Raw genomic sequence first — 27136 nt, 5'->3', positions numbered from 1 at the left:
TGGTATTTTATCTTTTTTAATGTTGAACAAACCTAGTATTACTGGAATAAATCCAATTGTGTCATCATGTATTATATACACTGACAGATACAGTATGCTTCTAATTGGTTTTGATATCTAGGTTATATTAGATTCACAGAATGAACTGGAAGCTCATTTCATCTACTGTGCAGATGTTTTAATAAAATTCTGTTGTCTAAGAGAGTGAAATGTAGTGGTAGAGTGTGAGGCCCTGGGTTCAATCTCCAGCACTGAGGTAAAAATTATAAATCTTCTTTCTTAAATGTTTGGCTTGGTGTTTTCTATATGGGAAGGTTTTTTATTTGTTTTTGCTTTTTTTTTTTTTTTTTGCTTGTTTTGTTCAGGGCTGAGGATGAACCAGGGACATATATACTCTAGCCTGTGGGAAGATTTTTAACTGATAATTTAATTCTTTACTGGTTCTATGAATAATCTCAGCCTTTAATTTTTTTTTGGTACCAGGGATTGAACCCAGAGGGCACCTAACCACTGAGCCATCCCCAGTCCTTTTTATTTTTCACTTTGAGATAGGGTGTCCCGAGGTTGTTTACAGCCTCACTAAGTTGCTGAGGCTGGCTTTAAATCTGTGATCCTTGGGCCTCAGCCTCAGGAGCAGTGTGGAATACAGGCACGTGCCACCAAGCCTGGCTTAATTTTTGAATCAGTTTTACACATTTAACATTTTCTAGGAATTTTTTCATTTAAATTTTTAAATGTATATGCTGTAAATACATTTTCATTTAATCTCTATATGTCTCTCTCCTCCCTAATATTATTTACTTACCTCTTATGTTTTTCTCTTGATAATTCCAACATAAACTTATTTTATTAATAGTCTTAACAAAATAACTTTTCACCCCATTAATTTTTTCCATTATAGGTTTCTTTTTTAATGAATTAAATTTCTGCTATTAGCTTTATAACTCATTTTTTCTAACTTCAAAAATTATCTTATTATTTACTAATGTTGGATGCCTAGTTCATTCCTTCAGGTGCTTTTCTAAAGAGAAGCATTCAGACTTATGAGATTCCTTCTGAATTATCACTTCAGCTACACTCAATTAGTTCTGATGCATTATTTCATTGTTGCAATTGTTCAGTTTTAAGTATTTTAAATTTCTGAGATAATTCTTCTTTTAGATAAAATTTTATTTTAAAATTTCTGATGTTTAGACTTTTAAATTCTATTCATTGTTAGTTGATGTCTTAGCTGCACTTATCAGAAATGGGGGCTAGGGCTGGGGATGTGGCTCAAGCGGTGGCGCGCTCGCCTGACATCCAGGTTCGATCCTCAGCACCACATGCCAACGGGGATGTTGTATCCGCCGAGAACTAAAAAATAAATATTAAAAAAAAAAAATTCTCTCTCTCTCTCTCTCTCCTCTCTCTCATTCTCTTTAAAAAAAAAAAAAGAAAAGAAAAAAAAAAGAAATGGGGGCTATATAACACCTAATCTTTATTGAAATTTGTTTTGAGTAGATGGTCAGTTTTTATAAATATGAAACTAGGAAGAATGTGTGTTCTTTAAATGTAGAATACATATGATAAGCTGAATAATAACTACCAATCTATACTCATGTCTTAGTCAATAGGACCTCTAAATGTTACCTTATATGCCAACAGGTTAATAATAATAACAATTAATAATAATAATAATTAATAATCTTGACATGAGAAGATTAACCTGAATTAATCTGTGAATTATGTGGGTGTGCCCTTAAATGTAATCAAGAGGATCCTAACAAGAGGGAAGCAACAAGGTCAAAGCAGCAAGAAGAAGGGACAACAGATGCAGAAGTTGGAAAGATGCAGTTTGAAGATAGAGAAAAGGGGCCACAAGCCAAGTACAGATAGTCTTCAGAAGCAGAAAAAGCAAGAAAATACATTCTCCCCTAAAATATCTGGAAAACTGGCTTGCTGACCCCTAGATTTTAGACTTCTGATCTCCATAATTGTAAGAAAAAATTTATTTTACACCACTAAGCTTGCGGTAACTCATTTCAATAGCATCATACTTATGAGGAAGTAGATTCAATTTTTCTACTTATCTAGCAAACGAGAGAAGAGGAATTCTGTTGGATGGGTATTGTTTTCAAATTCTCCATAAAGTTCCATCTTCTTGATTTACATATTTGGAACTCCTTCCCAATGAAACAAATCTTTTACTATTGTAGGCTGAATCTTTTTTTAATCTTTTCACTTATCTCCGAAAGTTCTTATGTGATGTTAATATGGCTACCTTTTGGATATTATCCGTTCTACATCATTTTATCTCTTTCATGTTTTTATATTTACCCAGATATGAATTTTAACCAAGCAATAAGCTTTTGATAAATCAGCTACCAACTAAGGGGTGCAATCAAATGGAACCAAATAGCACATTCTCCAAAAACCAACAAACTTCAGGCCACACCAACCAAAAGGATCCACTTTAGAAGGCATTTAATTTAGCCAAAATCTAATGCCTACCAGCTAATGCAGCATCCTCTTCACTTTCTGAGCCGTACTGAAGTGCCATGGTAATTGCTGACAAACGGCCCCCTTGGACTGCTCTTTTATTACTACAAAGAAAAACAAGATATTGGAAGTCATTAGGAGCTGTTAACAAAGTACTTAATAACAAAGAATAATAATTTCTTTTGCTTTAAAATTTTTTTTTTTAGTTGTTGATGGACCTTTATTTTATTTATTTATATGCGGTGCTGAGAATTGAACTCAGTGCCTCACACGTGCTAGGCAAGCACTGTACCACTGAGCCACAGCCCCAGCCCCAGAAAAATAATTTCTATTAACTGCCTCTTTATCTTTTTGCTACTTAATATTCCTCATCAATGTTATCCAAGAAAAACTAATTTTTCCTCTAAGAAAGTGGCAGTGGTAGTAGAAAGCCTGGAGTGGGGCAACTTGTAATCCGCTTTTTACTTAAATGCAGCAGTACTCTTTATTTTATAGAAAGTAAAGACTCAGTCACCATCACCAGTTATTCTCTTCTAAGATGTTCATACTTTTAAATGACAAAAAATTCTATTCTAAACACAAAACTTATTTATTGCAAATAAGTATTTAAATCTCACATTTTATTTATAACTAATACTAAACACTAATTGGTTAAAGAATCCTTAATCATTATTTGAGATGTGAGGTAAAACCTACTACAAGTATCTCAACTTTTTAAATAAAGCACTTGATAAATAACTCTCATAATCCAGAAGTACGCTGGGATCAGTGGCACATGCCTATTATTCCAGCAACTTGGGAGGCTGAGGCAGGAGGACTGCAAATTCAAGGTCAACCTCAGCAACTTAGTGAGACCATGTCTCAAAAAAAAAAAAAAAAAAAAAAAAATCATCCCAAAATATTATTTCAAAATAGCCATCAGACAAATATTAATATGCCTACTGTCCTAAGTATGGGTCAATTCTCAGACTAAACCCTCTTTTTCTTACCGATAATACTTGCTAGTGGTATTTCTCTCTTCACCAAGGCTGCCTTTACTGTGCGAAGGGCCTGTCAGCCTGGTCGCTGACAAATTTGATGGAGTCCTAGTCAAAGATAAAAAAAACCTCAGAAACTTGATAGCTAATCAGAATTCTGGATTTAAAAAAAAAAAGACATTTTCTATTTTTTCCTAATAGAAATGTTGAATTTTTCTGAGCCTCTACTATGCAGCAGGCTCTTCTCCAGGACCATGGGACTCTGCAGAGGACAGCAGACCACAGCCAGTCCTTGAGAGATTATGGTCATTGTAGAGCCAGAGGAAATAATAACAAAATACATGTGAGAACAAGGAGAGAGCTTTGAAAATAATCACCCAACCTTTTCATTTCAGGTAAGAGAAAGCAGAATTCCAGAATTAAGACTTGTTCAAACTTAAAGTTCTAGGAAAGGAAAAACCAACTAGAATGGTACTTCAGATCTTCATATATTGCAAATATATGCTACTGCACATTATATCCAAGTACCATAATATTGTATTACATCAATATGTATTTATAAAGGTAAGAGGAGGATATAGTGGTATTACCTTAAGTGTTTCTTATTAAATAAAGCCCCCCTTCAGCTACAATGAAGAGGCTAGATAAGCTACTCTACTCTTTTCAGAATCACATTATTAACTAAATATAATCTTGAAATGTAACATAAATCTTGTTTTCTACTGTATTGATTTTATTAGAAAATTCAGCAAACACAAAAACACAAAGATCTTGGAAATTTTTTGAGTAATATGTGGTGGCACACATCTATAATCCCAATAATTTGGGAGGCTGAGGCAGGAGGATTGCAAGTTTGAGGTCAGCCTCAGCAACTCAGTGAGACCCTGTCTCAAAAAAAAAAAGGCTGGGAATGTGGCTCAGTGGTAAAGCCACCCTAGGTTCAATCCCCAGTACCACACCAAAAAAAAAAAAAAAAAAAGGAAGAAAATTAATAAAGATCTTAAATATTTCTTAACCTACCTCATTCGAAGACTTGACTTAGCCATTTCATGATGTTCAATTTCTGCCTTTTTCATATAAAATATTTTTTTAATTGAATTTGCATCCTGTCAAAATAAAGTTACTCAGCTTAAAAAGGAATAGAAAAAAAATTCCCTTGTTCACACACTGGGTACCTTTCACGGTACTCTTTCCATTTGAAGCTGACATCTATTCAACATTCACAAAGCTGCATCCTCTAACTTTTCTGTAAGCTTCTCAAACATCTTCATGAAGTTGTCACTAATTAAATGCAAAAAGCTTCTATTTCTTTCACAGTTAGTGAAGTAATATACAAAGATCTGATGGTAAAATACAACAAATCCTAGTTGTATACAACCTAAAAGTCAAATCCAAGGTTTTCTTTCTCTTGAAAAGGTTTAGAAAAATAATTAGATTGAAAAGTAAAATTTTTAACTGTATCAACTAACAATCAGTAATATACTACCAAAATGTCTTATCCAAGGACTAAGAACACAGGACTTCAGAATTCATTTCCGATTTTCACTCAAACTTTCTCAAAAGATGAAAGATAGAGTTAACATTAACTGGCAATAGCAATAGTATCTGGGTCAGGGTTCAGGAAAATCTAATGATTTTACTACTAAAAGATTTTCTGAGCATTCTTTCCTAAATTCCCAATGATATGTGATTAATTCAAGGAATTTCTACAAGCAGGACTACAAAATTTCTAAGAGGGAATTACAGAGCAACGGAAAAGCTATTTTACATTGTATTTACACTATAAATGTTGCTTTTTATTATTTATGAAATTTAAATGCAGGGAATAAATCAATATTTAGCTGGGAAAAAAGGATTAAAAAACCTTACTTTGGCATAAGAACAAACAATTAAATGAACTGAACAGAGCCAAGAATACAGAATTAAACTCCTACATCTTGGTTAAATGATTTTCAACAAGGGTTCCAAGATGATCAATGGGGAACGAAATCTTTTCAATATGTGGTGCCAGGATAATACCCCACATAAAAGAATGAATCTGAACTATTACCTATTAATTACAAAAATCAATTCAAAGTGGACCAAAGATTTAAATGTAAGAGCTAAAACTATAAAATTCCTAGAAGAAAATATAGGTGTATAAGGTTTTGAACAACCAATAAAAAAAAAAAAAACCAAAAATAAATAAATAAATAAATAAATAAATACAGTCACAGTTATAAACTTAAAAAAAAAAAAAAGAAAAAAAGAAAATATAGGTGTAAATCTTTATGAACTTGGACTGGGCAGTGATAACCTAAAACAAAAGCAACCAAAGAAAAAAATACATAACTGGACTTCATCAAAATTAAAAACTTTTGTGGATTAAAGGACACTATCACAAAAGTGAAAAGACAAGAGAATGAGAGAAAATATTCAAAAATCATATATCTCTTAAGGGCATGATATCCAGAATATATAAAGAACGCCTACAACTCAAAAATAGAGAAGTAACCCAATTAAAAAAAGGGCAAAGGATATGGATAGACATTTCTCCAAAGACATACAAAGGGACAATACACACATGTAAAAATGAATTATTATTCATTACAGAAAGGCAAATCGAAACCATAATAACATACTACTTTACACCCATTAGGATGAAAATGGAAAACAAGTGTTGGTAAGAATGTAGAAAATTTCAACACTTGTACATCACTAATGGGAATGTAAAATGGACCATCTACTTTGGAAAAGAGTTTGCTGGTTCTTTAGAAAGTTAAGTATATAGTTACCATATGACTAATCTCATTCTTTAGTATGTACATAAGATGAAAATATATGCCCACCTAAAAACTTATATTGAATGTCACAGCAGTATTATTCAAAATCAACAAAAAAATGGAAACAAGTATCTAGCAACTGATGAGTGGTTAAATAAAACAGGGTTTATCCATAAGATAGAATATTATTTAGCAATAGAATGAAGTACTGACTATAACACTGATGAACCTTGAAAACCTTATCCTAAATGAAGGAATTCAGTCACAAAAGAATTCATACCACATATTGTATGATTCCATTTATATTAAATATCTGGAATAGGCAAATGTACAAAGACAAAAAGATGGTGGTTCCCTAGGGCTGGGGATGGTGGGGGGGGGGGAAGAGTGACTGCTAACTCTGTGAATATACTAAAATCCATCAAATTGGGTCTATTAATTTAAATGGGTGAAATTTGAGCCAGGTAAAGTGGCGTATGCCTGCAATCCCAGTGGCTCAGGAGGCTGAAGCAAGAGGATCTCAAGTTCAAAGCCAACCTCAGCAACTCAGTGAGACTCTATCTCAAAAATTAAAAAGGGCTGGGGATGTGGCTCAACGGTTAAGCACTCCTGGGTTCAATCCCTAATACCAAAGTAAATAAGTAAACAAATGGGCAAAATTTATGGCATGTGACATACTTCAATAAAATTGTTATAAAAATTATTGAACCTAAATTAAAGTATTTACTATCATCAATGAAAATAACAACAACAAAAAACTAACCTTGAATACTTGAGAACCAGGCTCATTATAAGTTTTCGCATTTTTTGCTAGGAGATCTATATCTTTGGCCATTGCATGAATACTTTTGTAGCTTCCATTCTACAGTAAACAACAAAACATAGCAGTTCCTCTTAATAAATGTTAAAAAATATCAGTAAAACCTTTAATTAAAAAAGAACTCCACATATTTTAAAATTGTCACCATAAGTCTAAGACTTTATTGGAAAGTATATATGTGAAAAATATTTAATTTTCTTTCATAAATTATTCCTACTACCCATTTACAAATAAGTTTTTATAATAGGTAACAAAACCAGAACTACATTATTTTCATTAAAAAACTTAATTAAAAAAAAAAAGTAAGATAAATGTTTTAGTTAGCCAACACATGCTTACAATGATCCAAGCTCTGTTCTGGGTGCTTCATGAATACTAATTCACTAAAGTGGCCTTAACAATGTGAAGGAAAACTTCCTTGAGTTATTAGGACCACCTGAGGTAAATTATAAAATCAGTCCAGCATAGAGGTTAACATTTTCTATGTACTCTTTTTGGGCTAGAGCTGTCACATCTTAAAGCTCACTTATTCCAAAATAACCTAGAAATACTCACATAGTTGCCTCAATTTACAAAGGAAAGGAGGGAGGAATGCATGCTAGGTAAAAGAAACACATATAATGTGTATACATGTACTTAATGATATAAGTACACAGGAAGAAGTAGTTCTAGAGAAACTCAAAGAAACCAATTTAAGTGGGGAGGGTGGGGAAGGGTACAACTGTAGCACAAAAGTGTATGGAAAGGCAAAGGCAAAATGAGGCAGAATCCAAAAAAAGCAGGCAATGGAGATTGGATGGTTATCTGTTATGTGGAACTAACACTTTTGAATGCCTGTCTTATTTGGAAGGAATCCTAGAACAGGTGACAGGGAAGGCCCTACTTCCCACCATGAGGGTGGAAGTGGGCAAAAGTTTGCTTTACCCACAACCTATCAGCAAGGCAAAGGGAAATAATCACGGACAAGCTAATTTATGCCTGGGTCTTCAGTGTCTAAAGCAATGGCCAGGGAATGGCAGGAATTCTTACTGACTCCTGCAGAGGCCGAGAATCTAAGCAGGGCCCACAGTGGCAAATGACAGTAGTAATAACAATTGTACTACAAGCAGGTTGTGTGTAATCTTGGCAGTACCATGACATCCCTGAGTTCTATTTATTTTCCAAAAAGTAGTTCCCCAGTGTTTCATTCCAACGATTTCATAATCGATCCTTTTTCATAAATTCCTTTTCTGCTTATGGTAGCTAGAGTTGATTATTATGGAACTGGTACAAGTTGTTGTGACAAGTGAAATTAAGTTTCTGAGCATTGGAACAGTGGGAAGAAAGCCAGGGTTAGGAAGCAAGATAAAGAAAGAGACTAGAGAGCTTTTTGATCGGAGAGATAGGAAAGATTATTCCAATAATTTGGAAATAAGAACAAGATGAGGCAAAAAGGCAAAGAGAGAAGACTGGGGCTGACTTAGAGGTGTTTAAAATCTGATTTGATTTTCAGTATTATGAAAACATCATTCCCCCTAGATAGATGAAGACCAAGGGAATCAGAAAGTGAGCATTCGGTGCACTTACTGGGCTGCCTCAAAACCAGATGATAATTAGAGTCCGAATTTTAACATTCTGTGAAAATGTATCTATGGAATCTATAATTACTACATTGTTACTCTTTAATTTGTTGCTGTCTTAAAATTTAGAGCCAAGGAAATTTCTCTCTCTTAGCAAATCACTGTGCCACAGTCTCATTATTCAATGAGACTAAGTAACACATTGTTCTCCTTTTTGCTTTATCTCCCAGGAGTAGCATAATCTTCTTACCCTGGGAAGATGAGTGATTCCTAGTGATTATGGGCTCATCTAATAGTTGCTACATGAGACAGTTTACATATATCATCACAGCCAAGTGGTTATACTATATCTAATATACAGCAGAGGAAGCAGATAGTCACATGACCCAAGTGATACAACTACTTAAGATGAAGAGCTAGGAAAAGAAGCAAGTTCCACTCTAGAAACTAGATTTCTGGAAGAATATATATCTTTCTGCATTCACCTACCTTAACATATAATCATCAAACCACAAATCCTAATCATACATTCACAATTAGTTAATACTTATTTAGTACATATTTGGCTACAAGTCTCCATACTTTAGTGTTATAATATTTAAAATGGGAATAACAGGATATACATCATATAGTCATTGTAAGAATGACTTAGCCAATATATCTAGCACTGGGCTAGGTATATAGAAAATCCATATGGGTATTAACTACATCTATCATTTCTGGGGAAATTGAGTGGGAGAGTAGTGAAGAAGGTTAAAGAAAGCATAGTATTTATTTTCACTTAAAATTCTGTTGTTTAAGATACCCTAAAGCAATTTTGTTCTGTTTTGTTTGATGCTGGGGATTCAACCCATAGCCTCCCCAAAACATGCAAGCACTCTACCACTGAGTTATACCCCTAGCCCTAATTTTTGTCCTTAATCCAAAACTGCAAGTTGTACTACTCTGTTTATATTATTTGATAATACTAATAACCCTTAAAGAGATATCCACTTCCCTGCTTTCTTTTTTTTTTTTTTTTTTTTAAAGTGAGAGATAATTTTTTAATATTTATTTTTTAGTTATTGGCGGACACAACATCTTTGTTGGTATGTGGTGCTGAGGATCGAACCTGGGCCGCACGCATGCCAGGCGAGCGCGCTACCGCTTGAGCCACATCCCCAGCCCCTCACTTCCCTGCTTTCTAAAATTCTCTAAGTCCATAGGCCAATCTGCTCCAAACCATATATGATTACATATGGCCACGTTCATACCTGTATCCTCTGTGCAATGGTCTTGAGATCTATAGGCTCCTTAATTATTGCATAATAGTCTGGATATTGCTGGAAGACAAAAACCCAGGTTTGCTCAATGAGTGAAAGCAGCGAGCTAATGAAAACACAAGAATCATACTGACAATATGTTGTCAACCAAGAAACTGAGCAGCTTTGTGACATTCACAGATATAAAGACATACAGTATTTTATATCTGAAACAAAATACAATGTTATTTTAAGAAGCTTCATGAGCCATGTGCAGTGGCACACACCTGTAATCCCAGAGACAGGAGGCTGAGGAAGAAAGATCTCAAGTTCAAGGTCAGCCTCAGCATCTTAGTGAGACCCTGCCTCAGAATAAATAAAAAGGGTTGGGATATAGCTTAGTGGCAAAGCATCTCTAGGTTCAATGCCCAGTACTGGGGGGGTGGGGGTTGGGAAGCTTAATGAAATATTCAACAGATGTAGGAGTTTACACTTGGTATTGATAGTTACACATTCTACACAACTAATATACTACAATTTAACATAAAATTCTAAATTCACAGAATCATAAATGTCTAAATTTAAGGTCCCCAGATAGCAATCAAAAAAGTTATTTTTTGTGTATATGTGGTACTGGGGATTGAACCCAGGGCCTTGTGCATGCAAGGCAAGCACTCTACCAACTGAGCTATATTCCCAGCCAGAAAAAAGTTCTTAATGGGTCTCTTTATAAGCTTTTTAAATTTTATAATATAAATAACAATTATATAATATTTCATATAAACTTCACAAGGAACTATAAGAAATCATAAAAATTTGTTGCTTCATGTTTAACTTAATGCTTTTATTAATGCTTTAATCAAAGTAAGGTTTTTCAAAATAAAATATTTTTAAATGAAATTATATGAAAGAAATGAAGCAAAATTATAAGTAATTTCTACTTTATCATACTAGTTCATCCCCAGGGGTTGGACATGTTGGGGGATACCACTGAGGCTTTCACAATGCCTAGAATTATTCACTACCCTCAGGCTCTCCTGCAAGTTTTGTGCCTTGACGGAAATAACTGCAGTTGCAAGAGGTTCAGAGGAAGTCGGACTGTGCTTCTCCCCTCCCCTACCCTCATAGCAATCACCATTCTACTTTTTGTCTCTTTCACTATTCCAAGAACCTAATACAAGAGGAGTCATACATTATTTATCCTTTTGTGATTGGTTTATTTCATTGGCTTATGTTCAAGATTCATCCATGTTGTAGGATGTTTCAGAATCTCCTCCCTTTTTAAGGTTGAATAATATTCTATTGTTTGTATAAACAACTTCTTTGCTTATTGATTTGTCTATTAATGAGCATTTGGGTTGTTTCCAAGATTATTCTTTAATGATAAAATAAACACCTAAACTTTTTTTATTTGTAAAAAAGGAAATTTTCTCTTTCCTCAGAAGGCAAGGTGAGAGGAAGTACTTCCTCCCTTAGCGCTCCTTGATTTCCTAGAGAGCTGATTACATATTTTGCCTCGCATACTTTCTCACTCTACAAAGAAGATTTTCTAGAAAGTGAAAGCTTTTAAAGGATCAGAAAGAACCCTTTATAGTTTCACATACAAGAGACAATTAACACGGTTACAGATGTAACTCATACCACTGCCTGTGAAACCACAAAAACTTTCATGGTCCCAGAATTCTAATATTTCTAAGTAAGAGTATATTTTCAGAAGGACTCCACTATAGATTTAACCCCCACTGTGATCATTTCTTCTTTTATCCACCTCCACTACCTGATTTTCTTGAGAACAAGGACCATGCCATATTTACCTTTGTGTTACTGCCATGTAGACACCCAACATGTCATAGATATGCAAGAAGTACTTGCTGACTGATGAGAGAATGCATCAGTTACTGATAAAATTGGTTATTTAAAGATGCATCTTCAATGGCTGTAGGACAGTTATGACAGAAAGCAAGCATATGATCACTGCTATTCTAGGTGTGGATTTGATTAGAAAGATATAATGATTACATTCGTTGTATGATTTAAAATTTTAAGACAAGAAAATAGTACGGTGATTCCTCAAAAAAGTAAAAAATTACCATATGCTACAGAAAATTTCCTTTGGGTATATACCCCAAAGTGAAAGCAGGGTCCTGAAGAGATATTAGTACACCCATCTTCATAGCAACATGATTCACAATAGCTAAAACATGGAAGCAACTTGTGTGTCCATTCACAGATGAATGCATGAACAAGATGTGGTATACCATTATAATGGATTTACTCATCCTTAAAAAAGAAGAAAATCCTAACACATGCTATAACGTGGATGAACCCTGAAGACTTTGTGTTAAGTGAAACAAGCCAGTCAACAGAGGGACAAACACTGTATGGTTCCTCTTATATAAGATCCCCTCAATAGTAAAATCATAAAGACAGAAAGTAGAATGGTGGTTGCCAGGGGCTGAAAGAGTAGGGAAGTGGATTTGTTACTTAATGGGTAGGAAGTTTCAGTTTTGGAAGATGAAAAGTTCTGCAGATAGGCGGGCAGTAGTGATGATTACACAACAATGTAAATGAACTTAATGCCAAAGAACTGTACATTTAAAAATGGCTAAAATGGTAAGTTTTATGTTACATATATTTTATCATAATAACAAAAAAGAAAGGCAATCAAAAATAGCCCTTGAGTTTGAGACCAGCTTGGGCAACACAGCAAGATCTGGCCCTCCACCCTCAGCGACAGACAGACTGACAAAATCATTACCTTTTAAAAAACAACATTGTGTTCAAGTAAAATAACAGACCATGTTCTCTGCTTGCAGGTGAGGTCACGAGGAGGATATCCTGGATACTTCCAACATGTTCCTTTTAATCTTACTGTATTCACTAATAATAAAATTCTTGAAATACTTAAAAAAAATTTATCACCTTAATTCATCTGTGTTTAATCATATCACTTACCACTTTAGAAGGCAGTTTCTGAAAAAGTTCACTAATGAGCCGTCCTGATGGATTTGTGGCTACAACAATGGCTTCAAGAAGCTGCTCCAGGATCTCTTTAAGGTAACTTGGAGAAGACTAGGAAACGTAGGGAGAGAGAAAAATACTTTGTAACAGAATCAATAAATACATGCCAAATATTAAACTTGGCTTCTAAGATTACAAAGTTAATTCAAAAGATCAACTGTTAAGTTCAAGTTTCTAGAATACCACAGAAATGCTCTGATTGATGTACATGAGTTGTATCCCCAGAATGGCCTATAAGAAACTAATGAGGTTTCTACATTATTTCTGAAAATAAATCTCTTGGATCATTTCCTTTCTGACTCTTCCACAGTAACACTTTCTTCTTCTTCTTCTTTTTTGTTTTTTTTTTTTTTGTGTGTGTGTGTGTCTGTATTATTGGAGATTGAACATGGTGCTCTAAAACTGAGCTACACCTCCAGTCCTTTTTCTATGAGAAGAGAAGATCTGAGTTGCTACGGCTGGCCTCAAACTTGCAATCTTCCTGCCTCAGACTCCCAAGTAGCTAGGATTACAGTCATGCCGACTCCACAGTTAATATAATGAAAGCAAATTTCAAGTACCATAGGTATGAATTGATCAAAATGTATCTTTTTATGGTCTGAGCAACTGAACTTGGGAAAATATGCCCCACAATACTTAGCCATTTATACATCTGCTGTTCACATCCACTAGAGTCATGGTATTCCAGTAGCACAATGACTACATATTATATAAAATTATGATTACGTGCTATTAACCACTGGATTCTCCACCAGGACTAACAATTGAATTCAAGTTATATCAAAAGTGAATGAAGCTAGGCGTGATGGTGCATTCCTGTAATCTCAGCAGCTTGGGAGGCTGAGACAGGAGGATCGTGGGCATAGCCAGCCTCAGCAACAGCAAGGCACTAAGCAACACAGTGAAACCCTGACTATAAATAAAATATAAAATAGGGCTGGGGACGTGGCTCAGGGATTGAGTGGCCCCAAGTTCAATCCCCAATACCCATTCCTCCAAAAAAAAAAAGTGAATGGAGGCTGGGTGTAGTGGCACACACCTGAAATCTCAGTGCCTCAGGAGGTCAAAGCAGCCCCAGCAACTTAGCAAGGCCCTTAGCAACTTAGTGAGACCCTATCTCAAAATAAAACATTAGGGAAAAAAAAAAAAAAAAGTGACGATATGGCTTAGTGGTTAAGAGCCATGGGGTTTAATCTCTGGTACCCCCCACCAAAAAAAAAAAAAAATGTGAATGGAGATTAACTAAACTGATTCATACCATTTCAGCTCTTAAACAGATTGGTTTATACCTAGCTTAGTTACTGTCTCAACACAGGCAAGTATACATCCCAAAGAGTAATTGGCCAGGTAAAGTCCAAGTTTGAAGTAAGTTTCTACAGTCTAGGTTTATATTAAATAGTACTACAAATCCAAATCATATTTTGTGCAGATGAAATATTAATGGTTATTATGGTTTAAATTGTAAAAACATTTGGTATTTTTGTCCAAAACCAACAGAAACCTTTTTCATTTGGTGTGGTCTCAATTTGACAGAGAGGGCTCTAAGTCACTCAGGCCTGGCAATAACAAACACCCGGAAAATATTTAACATGTAAGATGTATGATTTGGTCAAAACTTCCAAGTATATAAGCTCAGAGAACCATCATGATCCTGCTGAAAGTAAACTGAAATTCCCGTGTTTAAGCCATTGTGTTGTGGCTGAACCATGGTATCAGAGTTTGCTTCTAAGAGGAATGTTTTGTTCTGTAGTTAACAGACTCTTTTCCTCCCATACAACCTGCTACTCTGGATATTGCTGATGACAAATGAAACGAGGTATGTGAATATATTCATATGATCTTTCCAACAATCAGGAAAACTCCAAGGAAATCACTGATTGAAAAATTAGAAGCTTGAAGATTCCTTCCCTGTTCATAAAACCCTTAGGCTAAAAAAGTTTGGAAAGCATAAATATAAATGTGCAAGATCCTACAATTTTTCAACTATTATACAAATAAAATAAATAAGTAAATATAGGCAATTTTGATTTCTGACTAGAGCTGTGGATGCTGAAGTAAGGCTGAGCTTTAGAAATCAAATCAAATGTTCAGCCTAAGAAAGCCTGGGTTAAGTTGCTTACCCTATACACATTGAAGAAAGTAAAATTCCAGGGAATCCCTATTATTAACTGTCTTCTATATAATTCCAATCACTTAATTTTTTCAAAGAACTTAATGTGGTACCTGGCAACTTATTTTGAGACTCTAAGTAGTAGTTTTGAGAACTTCAGCCACCACTGTTTATTTCTGTATTGGAGTTTCAACAAAAGGTCTATCTAGGTGACTTATAGAAGAAAGTGGAATGCTCTGTGTTGTGCATTTTTTTTTTACAATACTGTTGCAGAAGAGAGTTCTAATCCCCCCACTATTTTCCCCCCTTTTTGAATGTTTTCATTAAGCAAATATTTACCAGTACCTACATGTCAGGCATAGTTTTGATGCCAGGAATAGGTGAACAAGATACTACCCTCTGTGGGGCACGGTGGTACACACCTGTAATTCTAGTGGCTCGGGAGGCTGAGGTGGGGGGCTGAGGTAGGAACAGCAAGTTCAAACCCAGCCTCAGTAAAAGCAAGGTGCTGAGCAACTCAGTGAGACCCTGTCAAGTGCCCCTGAATTTAATCCCTAATACCCGGCCCCCCCCCCAAAAAAAAACAAGTGCTACCCTTTGATGAGTTATCATTGTACTTAGGGGAAGACAGAAAATAGACACATTAACTAATAAGTTATTTCACATATAGTAATAAAAAGGGAAGAACACAGGCAATAACAATGAGACACTGGGGCAGGTGAGGGTGAAAAGAGAGAATGTATAGCAATTTGGATGGGGGATCAGGAAAGTTCTCTCTTGGTTGACACTATTTTTAACTAACATTAGAATAATAAAAAAGAGCCAGTCACAGGGAAAACCAAATGAAGCACAGAACAATTACAGAATTCATGAAGCAGAAGCACTCCTGGCAAGTCCTAAGAATAGTAACCAGTCTAACCCATAAAAGTATTCCTAAGGTGATTCTATTGATTTTTATAATCAAAACAATGACTACCCTACATAATGTCTTATGTCCAGCAATGTTGGATTAGTCCTCAATAATACCAAGATTCTCTTTAAAACTGTGCATAAAACATGCATTAATATAAAAGCAATTCATAAAAACAACCATGCATGAAACACACTGTCCAGAACGTCCAGGATCATTTGAAATTGGAGCTGGGCTCTCCACCTGAGAGAATTGTCTATTTACCCAGTTAACTAATATAACAAAACAGCACAGGAAGTCAGTCCAGCTTCCCACAATGGCCCAGAGGGAATCACAGGTAAGTGCCCCATCCACCTTCCCACAGCCTATCCATGACTGGTTCCAGCTATACACTTACTCCTTCAGTCACTGCGCCTTGATTGTCTTGTCCATCTTCATCATCATCTTCATCATCTGCTTCTCCTTTCTGAACAAACTCATTTCTTGTTCGAAGATACAAATCCCAGAGTTTGCAAGCAGCTTTATATTCAGGAGAATCTGGCTGTACATTAGCAAAGAGGGAAAAAACAAAATCACTTTAGTATTTTACTATAAATCAATTGCTACCTTTAAAACATCTTGTACCAGCAGAGGCTAGTATTTTAAGGCACAATTTTAAAAACTCTACTATCACACATTTTAAAATTCTTATGATTAGAAAATATGAGGGGCTGGGGATGTGGCTCAAGCGGTAGCGCTCTCACCTGGCATGTGTGCCGGGTTCTATCCTCAACACCACATATAAACAAAGATATTGTGTCCGCCGAAAAACTAAAAAATAAATATTAAAAAATTCTCTCTCTCTCTAAAAAACAAAACAAACAAACAAACAAACAAAAAAATGTATGAGCTTCCTTTAAAAAAAAAGAAAAGAAAACATGAGGGCCTCAATCCCTCTTCTAAGAAATTAAGTGTATGGCTATATGGGTTTGTGAATAACTAAAAATTCTTGAATTCTATGGTTTAAAGAGAATGTAAGAATTACATCTCATTCAAAAATACAGACTGATAAATTTAATTACATTAAAATAAAAAAACTTCTGTTCACCAGAAGATACTATGAAAATTAGGACCTGGGGGTGTAGCTCAGTGGGAGATTGCATAGGGTTCAATCCCCTACAACCCAAGAGAAAAATGGGCAAAAGACTTGAGCAGATACCTTTCAAAAGGAACAAGAATGCCTCATAATCACTAGTGTTCAGTCTCTACTAATAAGAGAAGTATGAATTCAACCATAAAGAGAAAGCACTACTCAACACCAGACTGGTAATATTAAAAAGCTAGGGAATTACCAAACTGAATAGTTTCCAAATTTGATGCTTTCTTACCTTATAATAGGCCTTTGCGTTGTTAAAAAGCAGTTGGAAGTCAGCAGTCAGCAGATTAACATCATCATACTCTTCCATTTTTAGTTTCTGTTGGATTTTCATCAAGTCAATGGGTTGAGAAACCACTTCATAATAGTCTGGTTGATTTCTGTTATAATTTAAATTTTTTTAATACTATTAATCCAAAGTATACAAAAAAATATATTTCAAAACTATCTGTAGTAACTTCCAACATTCTAAGTGACAGACCAAATTAGAATCTGACATCAATCTCATTCCCATTATTAGAACAAAAGGGGAATAACAAAAGCAAGATACAGGTATGCTCCTTTTTAAATATATTAATAATATAAAAACCTACAGTAATGTCCATGATGAATTTTTATACAATATTCATTATAAATGAAATATCTAAGGTTTAGGGTTCCAGCCCTAAACCCATGTAAATGGTATTTTCTATTTTTTTTTCTTTTTTTTTTTTGCAAATGGTATTTTCTTATAACCTTTCATGGTGTTTCAAAGTAGCTGGGAAAAAACACATTTCAAAACTCTCTACACTTAAAAACAGGCTTATTTTTCTCCGGTTAGTGACCACAAAATCTTTTCTTGTCAATAACTAACAAGTATCTGATACCTATGTTGCTTTAATATCAATCACTTAAGTTACAAAGGAGAAAGTTGGCTTAAGGATAAAAGGATAGTAAGATCCATCTAAACATGACCAGAATGTTTTTTTTTAAAAAAGGTATGAGAATAATAACCCCAAAATTCAGGATTATGTATATACTGGATGGCAGGGATAGTGAGGGACACAAAGGAATTTCAAAAGCAATTATGATGGTAAATCCCAAGGTAATTTCTCAGATTTAGATTCATGGATGTTTATTATTACTTCTAGATTTTTTCCATACTGTGTTTCATAAAACAAGTAAACTTTCTGAAAAATAATTTGGTTTTCTCAATTTTTCCCACAAGGCTAGGATGTAACTCAGGGACAGAGCATTTGTCTAGCATATATAAGGCCCTGGGTTTAATCCCCAGTGGTGGTTAAAAAAATTCTTCCACAGGGGTATTTAGCTCCCTTCTAGAAATATTAAGAGAAGAGCTGTAACATACAAAGAATTTCATGATCATTGAAGCTTTAATCTCTCATGGGACCTTGTTTAACATGTTATAATCCTTTTTGAAAAAATATTTTTAGTTATAGATGGATATAATACCATTTTTCTATTTATTTCATTTTTTTTAAATATTTATTTTAGTTTTAGGTGGATACAATATCTTTATTTTATTTTTATGTGGTGCTGAGGAATGAACTCAGTGCCTCACAAGTGCTAGGCAAGCACTCCATCACTGAGTCACAACTCCAGCCCATAACTATTCTTTAGTTTGTGTATACGTGTGTGTGTGTGTGTATTTTGTTGTTTTGTACTTTTTTTATTAGTATATTTTTTTATCTGACATAAAAATTGTAGTAACAGAAAGAACTTTTTTTTTAAACCTTTTAGTCAATGTTGGCATCATTCCTAATATTTTATTGCATATTTCCTTCAAAGACCATAATTCAACCATCAAAATCAGAAAATAAACTTTGATACATCTACTTCTCAGACCCTATTCATATTTTGCCAGCTGTTCCAAACTTGTCCTTCATAGCAAAATAATCAAGTCCTGAATCATAGGTTGCATTTAATTATATTTCTTTAGTTTCCTTCATTTTGAAATAGCTCTTCAGTCTTTTGTTGATTTTTATGATCCTGGTATTTTTGAAGATTAGAGGCCAGTTTCTTTGTAGCATGTGCCTCCATTTGAATTTTTCTACTTTCTTGGTAATTAAACTCATGCTATGCTACTTGAGCAGGACTATAACAGAGATGATGCTGCATTCCTCTCACTGAATCCTATCAGGTGGCACATCATTTTTGTCTTGTCCCATTACTCAGATAGATTAATTTGAGCATTTGATTATGATGGTGTCTGCAAGGTTTTTCTACTGACCAATTTATTCTTTCTTGATTCATATTTGCTAGGGAAGTACCGCAGAAGCCTCATACTTTCAACTTACTCATTTATTTTAACATGTACTCTTGGATTCCTATCTTACAAAGTGGGTTAAAGGCGCTTATAATAATTATTTTGATGCTCAAACTGCACCAGGTTTGGCCAACAGGAGGCTGTAAGACAGCTTTTTTTTTTTTTTTTGTACAAGAGAATGAAACCAGGGGTACTTTATAGTGCTACATCCCCAGAGTTTTATATTTTTCATTTTGAGACAAAGTCTCACTAAGTTGATGAGGCTGTTCTGAACTTGCAATCATCTTGTCTCAGCCTTCCAAGTCACTGAGATTACGGTGTGTGCCACCATACCTGGCTTAGGCTTCTATTTTCTATGTCCTTCTGACAAGTTCTCATCACCCTAGGAGCACTTGCGTATTTCCTGGCACAATATAATGTTCCAGGTTCATTTTGCACTTCTTCTGCCCCATCCCCTGGAAATCAACTGTTTTCCCCAAGGAACTCTGATTCCTATCAATGATACACAGCATTTAAAAAACAAATCTGAGGACTAGGTTGTACTAACTTGTTCATTGCTACTGGGTGTTGCTGCTTCCAAGTTGTCTCATGACACAGAGCTAGGGAAAACACACACACTTATTTACATACTTTGGAAACCATGAATTCATACCAATAGGAACAATTCCAATCCAACTCAGAATTCATTCCAACTACAATTAATGTTTAAACCAGAATACTGAGAAACACTGGCCCTGATGTGCAGAGTCTACTCAAGTCCATTTTCCCTTCTAGGATGATACTGCATTCTTAGCTGCTGTATGGCTACTAAAGACAATAGCCTTCAGCTTCACTACAGCTAGGTTCTGACAAATACAAGAACTGAAGTCTGCCAGATTTGGTAGTACACACCTGTAATCCCAGCAACCTGGGAGGCTGACGCAGGAGGATTACAAGTGTGAAGCCAGCCTTAGCAACTCAGCAAGGTCCTGTCTCAAAAACTAAAAAGGAATGGGGATATGACTCAGTGGTAAAGCATCCCTGGATTCAAACCCAGTACTAAAAACAAACAAACAACAACAACAACAAAACCCCAAAGTATGCCACATTCTTATTAGACCACACAGAAAAGGGAGATACCCCAGAACAGCAGAACAAAGAAATAGTACTTGAGACTTCAGAGGACTTGTACACAAGAAATTCCTTTTGTTTCAACTTTGTTAAACTGAATGTACAAGTAACCTAATACATTAACCAACACTAAGTCTCAAAAAGAGAGTCACAAATTATGTACACTTAAACAATTAATTAATCTCCCATTAATGTCCGAGAGAGCATGCATTCCACAGAGACACCCATAGCACTAGCCTGCTGGTTGAGAGCAGCCAGGAGTGGTGATGCACGCCTATAATCCCAGTCTCAGCAACTTAGCAAGGCCCTAAGTAGCAACTCGAGAGTCCACTGACACAAGAATAAACAAAATGTGATATTCATACACAATGGACTATTAGTAGGTCTTAAAAAGAAAGGAAACCTATTACATGCTACAGTGTAGATGAATAGTCTCGAAGGCCTTATGCTAAATGAAATAAGCTAATTATAAAAATATAAACACTGTATGATTCTACTCATAACAAGTATCTAAAGTAGTTAAAAATCACACAAACAGAAAGCAGAATGGTGGTTGTCAAGGAGCTGAAAGGTAGGAGAAATGGGAAATTGTTTAACTGGTATAAAGTTTCAGTTTTGGAATATGAAACAATTTTTGGAGGCTGTTGCAGAATAATGTTAATATATCTGACACTTAATACGTACTTAAAAATAGTAAAGACTATAAATTTTATATTATGTTTTTTTACTAAAATTGAAAAGCCTTACAACTTAGTCCTGACAACTAGGACTAAGAATGGACTCCCGTATCTTTTAAGCCATTCCTTCCAAAGGAAAACTCAATCATCAAACAACTTTAAACATGGACCCTCCAACAAATCCTCCCAGTGTACTGATGTACTTCCAACTCACCTTCGCTTTGGTGCCCTAATGAAGAGCTCACAGAGGAGTCTGCCCTGATCATCCTTATAGTCTCGGATGGTGTTGTAGAGTTCATGGCAAACAGCAATCTACGTGTATAAAGAGGAAACAAATTACCAAAAAAATAAATCAATTACTCTTCAAAAAAAAAAAACAAAAAACAAAACAACAACAACAACAAAAAACCTATAAAGGCAAACAAAGAGGAAGGATAAATCCCCAAATTATCAGATGAGAACCCAAAGGTCTTATATGCCATGGTTGGGTGAAGCTCACCAGTCTCCTCCTACCTGACCATTTTCATTTTTTCTCTTCCTTTCTTCATTTACTAGGGATTGAACCCAGGGACTTGTTGCATATTAGGCAAGCACTCTACCATTGAAGTACATGTGTAGCCCTTTTTAAAATGTTTATTTTGAGATAGGGTCTCACCAAGTTGCCCAGAATGGCCTCAAACGTGCAATCTTCCTGCCTCAGCCTCCAAAGTAGCTGAAATTATAAGTGTGTGCCACTGCACACAGCACTCCTTTCCATCTCTCTGTAATCACAACATATCAAACCTATCCCTGGTCCTGCGACTCTGCAGGGTTGGTACCTGCTCATCATAGAGAATCTTCCAAAAGATTCAGGCCAAAACAACTCAAACCACCCAAACTTTTCTTCTTAGTATTTATCACTACTATAGGCATTTTATTATTACTTGTTCACTTGCAGAACAATGTTAATATGTAAATTCTGCTTCTCCTATATTGAAAGCTAACTAAGCTCCACATGAAAAATGGGCTTGCCTCACACAAAAAAGCTATAGCCCAATTATCAGAACAGTACCCATCACATAGCAAGCATTCATTTTATTAAATGACATAATGATACTCAATGTTTCACAATACTAAATAATATAATTACCAATGAACTTGTGGCTAAACAAATACTTTTCATAAAAGTTAAAAGATCAAGCCAGAGGAAAAAAGCAGAGAGGAATCTGAACTATTTCACCATAAAAGAAAGAGTAAGGAAATCAGGTAGAAACTGTGTGACCCAAGTTACTCACGGGATCTACAGTTGGAAGATTAGAAAGTCTCCTCCTTTTCCTGCTTGGGCCTGGTGTAGACACAGAATGATGCCCGTCATCAAAGTCCCCACTGACACTGCTGGAAGGGGAGGTAGCTCTTCGTCTCTTGGAACCCATGGAATCCAACTTCTTCTGTAAGAAATAATTTCCATGTTCTTACATTTAAATTTTGACTCTGCCGACAAACCCCTCAACTGGCTGCCTACTATCAAATTACTGCTTCATCTAAAAGGATATTTTAACTGTTGCAAAGGAGTTTAATTAGCTATAAGCTCTTTTTCATTTTTTTTAATTCAAGTCCTGGACTTCACCATTTCAGCCTCTTTACTTACCAGAATGCTACACTTTAAACTTTGATGAAAAAATTCAACAGAAGTATACTCATTTGTATATCACCCATTCTGAATGACTCAACCACTTCTGGCCCCAGATTTACTCTGGACTGGAGTTTTCCAATCCACCACATATAGGTACAACAGTGTACTAGAGGTATTGATCCCTGAGCCTCTGGGGCAGCTGGGTAGATCTGGGGTACAAAGGCCCCAATATCATTCCTGCTGGAGGCTACTTATGATTATTCTCCAAGTGGGCCACAATGTGGAGAAGACTAGAAAGTAGTGCCTAAGGCAAATGAATTGTATAAAAAACGCAGGGGGAGAAAGTAAGGGAGAGAAGGCAATTATCTTTCAAGCATTTCAGATGTATTCAGAAATTAATAACCCAGAAAATGAATTTTTCCCATTTGTTACAGCAGGACCCACAAGATATACCCCTGCTAATGCCGTTAACGTGACTTGTCATTCCTGAAGTAGCAAAACTGTGCTGTGAAACTCTTCTAGTAATCCAGACTAACCTCCCTTTCAATTATATGACATATTCTAAACCTCAAAATTTGAAATCGAAGCTTTACTCTCATTAAATTATCTGGAAAAGCACCTCATACATGAGCTTTTACATCCTGCTTGAAGGTTCAGAAACACATAAATATTTGCTCTCAGTTTCTGACCAACTGCTTAGAAACTAATCTTAACACAACCTTACAAATATGTTAATTTGACTATAACATAAGAAATACAACCATTAAAATGATCTGATATAGATACATGGAAAGGTTATCCATCCAAGAAAGTTCTACAATGCTTATACAATTTAGCAACAGTATCAAACAGCACATTATGATTTCAAAAGTCTTTCACTAAAGCTAAAAGAAAAATAGATCCCAGTTTTACTCATTAACCTTCCATTTCAGGAAACCATGAATGAATTCCTATCCACAGAGCACTGGCTGCCAGTAGTATGGAGAGAGAAGCCTGGGATCTTCCAGAAATAGAATATAGTAAAACAAAAAATCCTGGTAAGCAACAGAGACAAATAGAGTCTCATTTCTTCCTCTAAAGAAATTCTTCTGTTATTTAAAACAGAACCTACTGTGATGATATTCCTTCCTCTAAGCTTTTGTCTATTATATGGGATATCAGTTTGAAGTTGGCTAAAAGTGGCTAAACCTCCCAAAAGCTTAGGCCAAGAAAAATCAAGTTGTGTTTGATTTTTGTTCATTTTATAAAAGGCTGATAAACTGGCCTCAATTCTTTTAAGTTGAAAAAATTAAGATCCAATCCTTTGTAAATAAGCTATGACAAGGACATAGGTGAATTTCATGAACACAGGAGGGACTTTTTTTGGAAAGGATTTAAGAAAGGTGGAAGGGAAAAGGCAAGGAACAAAAGGAAAAGGGTTTAGATGATCAGTAATTTACCAGCTTTACCAGAGCACAACCAGCGCCTCGAAAAGCCAGTCTCCTCATTATGTCTGAAGGCCAACTGAAGCCAGTGAGAGAAGGCAGGGCTTTAGAAGTGCTGATTCAGTGTTAGTATATTCAAAACTGAAAAAGAATAAGGCAGAGAAAGGGGAAATAGAAAAGAAGGGTCAGAAAAAGTAAAAATGAGTACATAGAAAACATAGAAACATTCAAATAGAACTGCTATAGAAAGATAGAGAAAACAGGCATATCAGTTGTCTGACACCTATCAAACTGCTGCAAAGGCTGAAGCACCAACAGTACCTGACATATCTTCCATCTTAAAACCAAATGCTTTCATATGCTGAAAGATGTCTCACTGAGCCTCCCCTTTACTCACATGGAACGACAGTCAATTCCAGGAATGAAGCATGCCTGCCCAACTGCCCCCTAGTCAATAAGAGCAGAGTTCAATCACAGAGCTGGAATGGAGAGTGAACACATGTGGGAGGCTCACATGTGACACCAAGTGTTGGTAAGCTGGAACAGACCGAGAATGGCTCATGTGAGCAGAATCTAGAAAAATGCCCCACTGTCCCAAAATTCAGAGAAAGACAAATTTTTCCTGAAAGTCCTATCTGTATTAGAAAGACATCACATGAATTTAGTCTTCAACTATTTTGATAGTTCACAATTACTTTTATAAATTATCCATTGAGATCAAATGACCAAAAAAAAAAAAAAAAAGTAATTACCAGTGTATATAGTTTAGATAATGCAATATCCCAAAATCCTTGAATCATTATTTGGTAAGATAAGAAAATGATGCAAGTGAAAGATAATTTTAAAACTTTTTTTAATCCAAAGAGTAATTTGGAAGTTTGGTAACAAAGGCAATGTTCTAAGGTGGGAAAAGTAACAGGACCTATGCTGGAAGATTAGGTGTCTCAGATCTTCCACCTCTAATTATGTTTGATATTGCCTGAGTCAAAACCTCTCAGATCTGTTTCTTCACTCCTAATGTGAGAACAGTAAAATATATATGTGTGTGTGTGTTTGTGTGTGTGTGTGTGTATGTACATATATGAGTTATTAAGACCATATATACATGAAATCACCTTGACACTTCAAAGCTTAACTCTAGGATTACATAGTCTGCAGGCACAAGAGCAGGGTCTCCTTTATTTTTGTAATCCTGTTCTGGAGAATAGCATTGGGTACAGGCTGGATGCTCAATGTACCTTTTTAATAAAGGTATTTAAAGTGGAGCTTAAGCAGGACCTTTAAAATTAAAGTTTATTTGAATAGTTTAAAAAGGTCTGTAACCATCCCTTCAGAAATTATTTTTTCATGAACAGGAAAGAAAGAGATTCTGAAGTTAATTCCAGGTTTTAAGATGGCCTTGTTTAAGATACAAGTCCAAAAGTTTTACTACCAATGATAATTTATAGTGGGCAGTAAAGACTATAACGTACACCTGGGAAAATATTAACTCAGTATAATCAAAAAGTATATTTGATAGTTTATAAAACTTTCAGTATTCTTCTGTGCTTCTAGTGATATTTAATACTGTAATACATGCCTAAAACAAAATCTTGAAAAACAAAATACTCAGGTAAAAACCCAAAACACCTTCAATTCTTCTACTCAGAGAAAAACCACCCTTCTATTGGCATTCAGAGCTTTTTGTATTTATCTATGCCTTAGTAACCTTTAAAAAAAAAAAGTGTTAACAAACCATATAAGTTATTTTGTAGCCTGTGTTTTAACTTAGAATAGATTCTTCAAAGTCAACAATCTTCTTTGTGATATTTGATGGCTTGATCACAGCTATTGTATAAACAAACTACAATTTGTTTACCTTGCAGACTTTGGAAAAGTATTCTTATTTGTGGTATATACTCCTAAAGCCAAAGAAAGTGGTGAAGGCCCTTCCATTCATCCACACACATATTTGTAACTGTTTTAAGAAGTTCTAAAACACTTCTTAAAAAGATTCTTTCCAATCTTCCATTTTCTCTTAAATTCAAAATATGGTCGATGTGTAAACAATTACTAAAGCAAAAATTATACTCCTCTGTCTTGAATCCAATTTACTTCCAAATCATATTTCAGAAAAAGATTACAACTAAATAAAATTTAAAAATATCTAGAAATTTTTTTTGAGGAGTCTGGATTAAAATGTTTTGCCCCAACATATGCTTTTAATAGTTGAGAATTTCTACATCCACTCTAGTATGTATTCCTCATTTGTAAAGCCAATGTTATTTTTTATAATAAAAGATTATGCTTCCCTTTCAGAAAGTAATGAAAACTCTAAGATGAAAAAATATTTTAAAACCAGCAAATAGTTTACAAAACCTCGATTCTTTCTGGTGTTGCAGATGAGAAGCTCAAATATCTGGCCTTACTATAAAAATAAGTACCACCAATAAAAGTACACGGTTTTGAACAATTATACAAGAAAAGTCATTAGAAGAGTTTGTGTCGAACCGTCAAAACACAACAAAAAAAGAAGGCCCTGAAAGGCGGAGAAAATGAAGGACTTTCCCGACCTGTCACTCGTACCGGGAACTAAGGGAAACGTTGACAGCTTTGAAGCTGCCTGGCGACGAGCGGGAAAGAGGGGCGCGGGGAATTTCCGGGCAGTGGCGCGCCTTTGTCCCGGCCGGCAGGTGCGGCAAGGCTCCTGGGCCCGTCCGGAGGCCCGCTGCCCCGCCCCGCCCCGCCCGCGCCCGGCCCGACCGGCGCGTCTCTACGGCCGGGGCGGGGCCTCCACCGCGGCTCCCGCCCGCCCGGGCCCACACAAAGGCCCGGCGGCTGGCCGAGGGGAAACGGCCCCGCCCGTCCCAGGCCCGGCCTTACCCAGCCGCTCCGCCGCCTGCAGCCCCGGCCGCGGTCGCCGACCGCCGCGCCCCGCCCCGTGGCCGCCACGGCTGCTGCTATTGCTCCTTCGGCCGCGGCCGCTGCCGTCTCCGGCACCCGCCGCCCTCGCTGCCCTCACCCCTCCCAGCGCTGCCGTAAAACTAGCCCGCGG

The 27136-nt window shown here is 35.8% G+C and overlaps 1 protein-coding gene across 43 annotated transcripts in view; it reads right to left on the bottom strand.

The window, feature by feature from the left end:
• Pbrm1 (polybromo 1) overlaps positions 1-27110 on the bottom strand; it is a 93756-nt gene extending 66646 nt beyond the window's left edge. For 15 of the 43 annotated variants that reach the window (XM_078038441.1, XM_078038455.1, XM_078038456.1 and 12 more), the window contains exons 1-12: positions 26965-27104; positions 24118-24243; positions 22341-22493; positions 21281-21378; positions 17246-17393; positions 16276-16419; positions 12793-12909; positions 9850-9918; positions 6981-7079; positions 4476-4561; positions 3468-3563; positions 2491-2582 (exon numbers count right to left, since the gene is read on the bottom strand). In XM_078038441.1, coding sequence (XP_077894567.1) covers positions 2491-2582; positions 3468-3563; positions 4476-4561; positions 6981-7079; positions 9850-9918; positions 12793-12909; positions 16276-16419; positions 17246-17393; positions 21281-21378; positions 22341-22493; positions 24118-24165 — 1150 coding nt within the window. In that variant the 5' untranslated portion in view covers positions 24166-24243; positions 26965-27104. Of the gene's footprint in view, positions 1-2490; positions 2583-3467; positions 3564-4475; positions 4562-6980; positions 7080-9849; positions 9919-12792; positions 12910-16275; positions 16420-17245; positions 17394-20170; positions 20234-21280; positions 21379-22340; positions 22494-24117; positions 24244-26654; positions 26819-26964 lie in introns of those variants that run through there. The other 28 variants (XM_078038444.1, XM_078038457.1, XM_078038458.1 and 25 more) reach the window with 14 other exon arrangements.
• Positions 27111-27136: the final 26 nt, after the last annotated feature.

This window comes from Ictidomys tridecemlineatus, chromosome 2 (assembly GCF_052094955.1).
Source record: "Ictidomys tridecemlineatus isolate mIctTri1 chromosome 2, mIctTri1.hap1, whole genome shotgun sequence".
NCBI classification, from domain to species: Eukaryota; Metazoa; Chordata; class Mammalia; order Rodentia; family Sciuridae; genus Ictidomys; species Ictidomys tridecemlineatus.
Note: the sequence above shows the minus strand (reverse complement) of the source record. Positions and strands in the feature narration are given on the sequence as shown.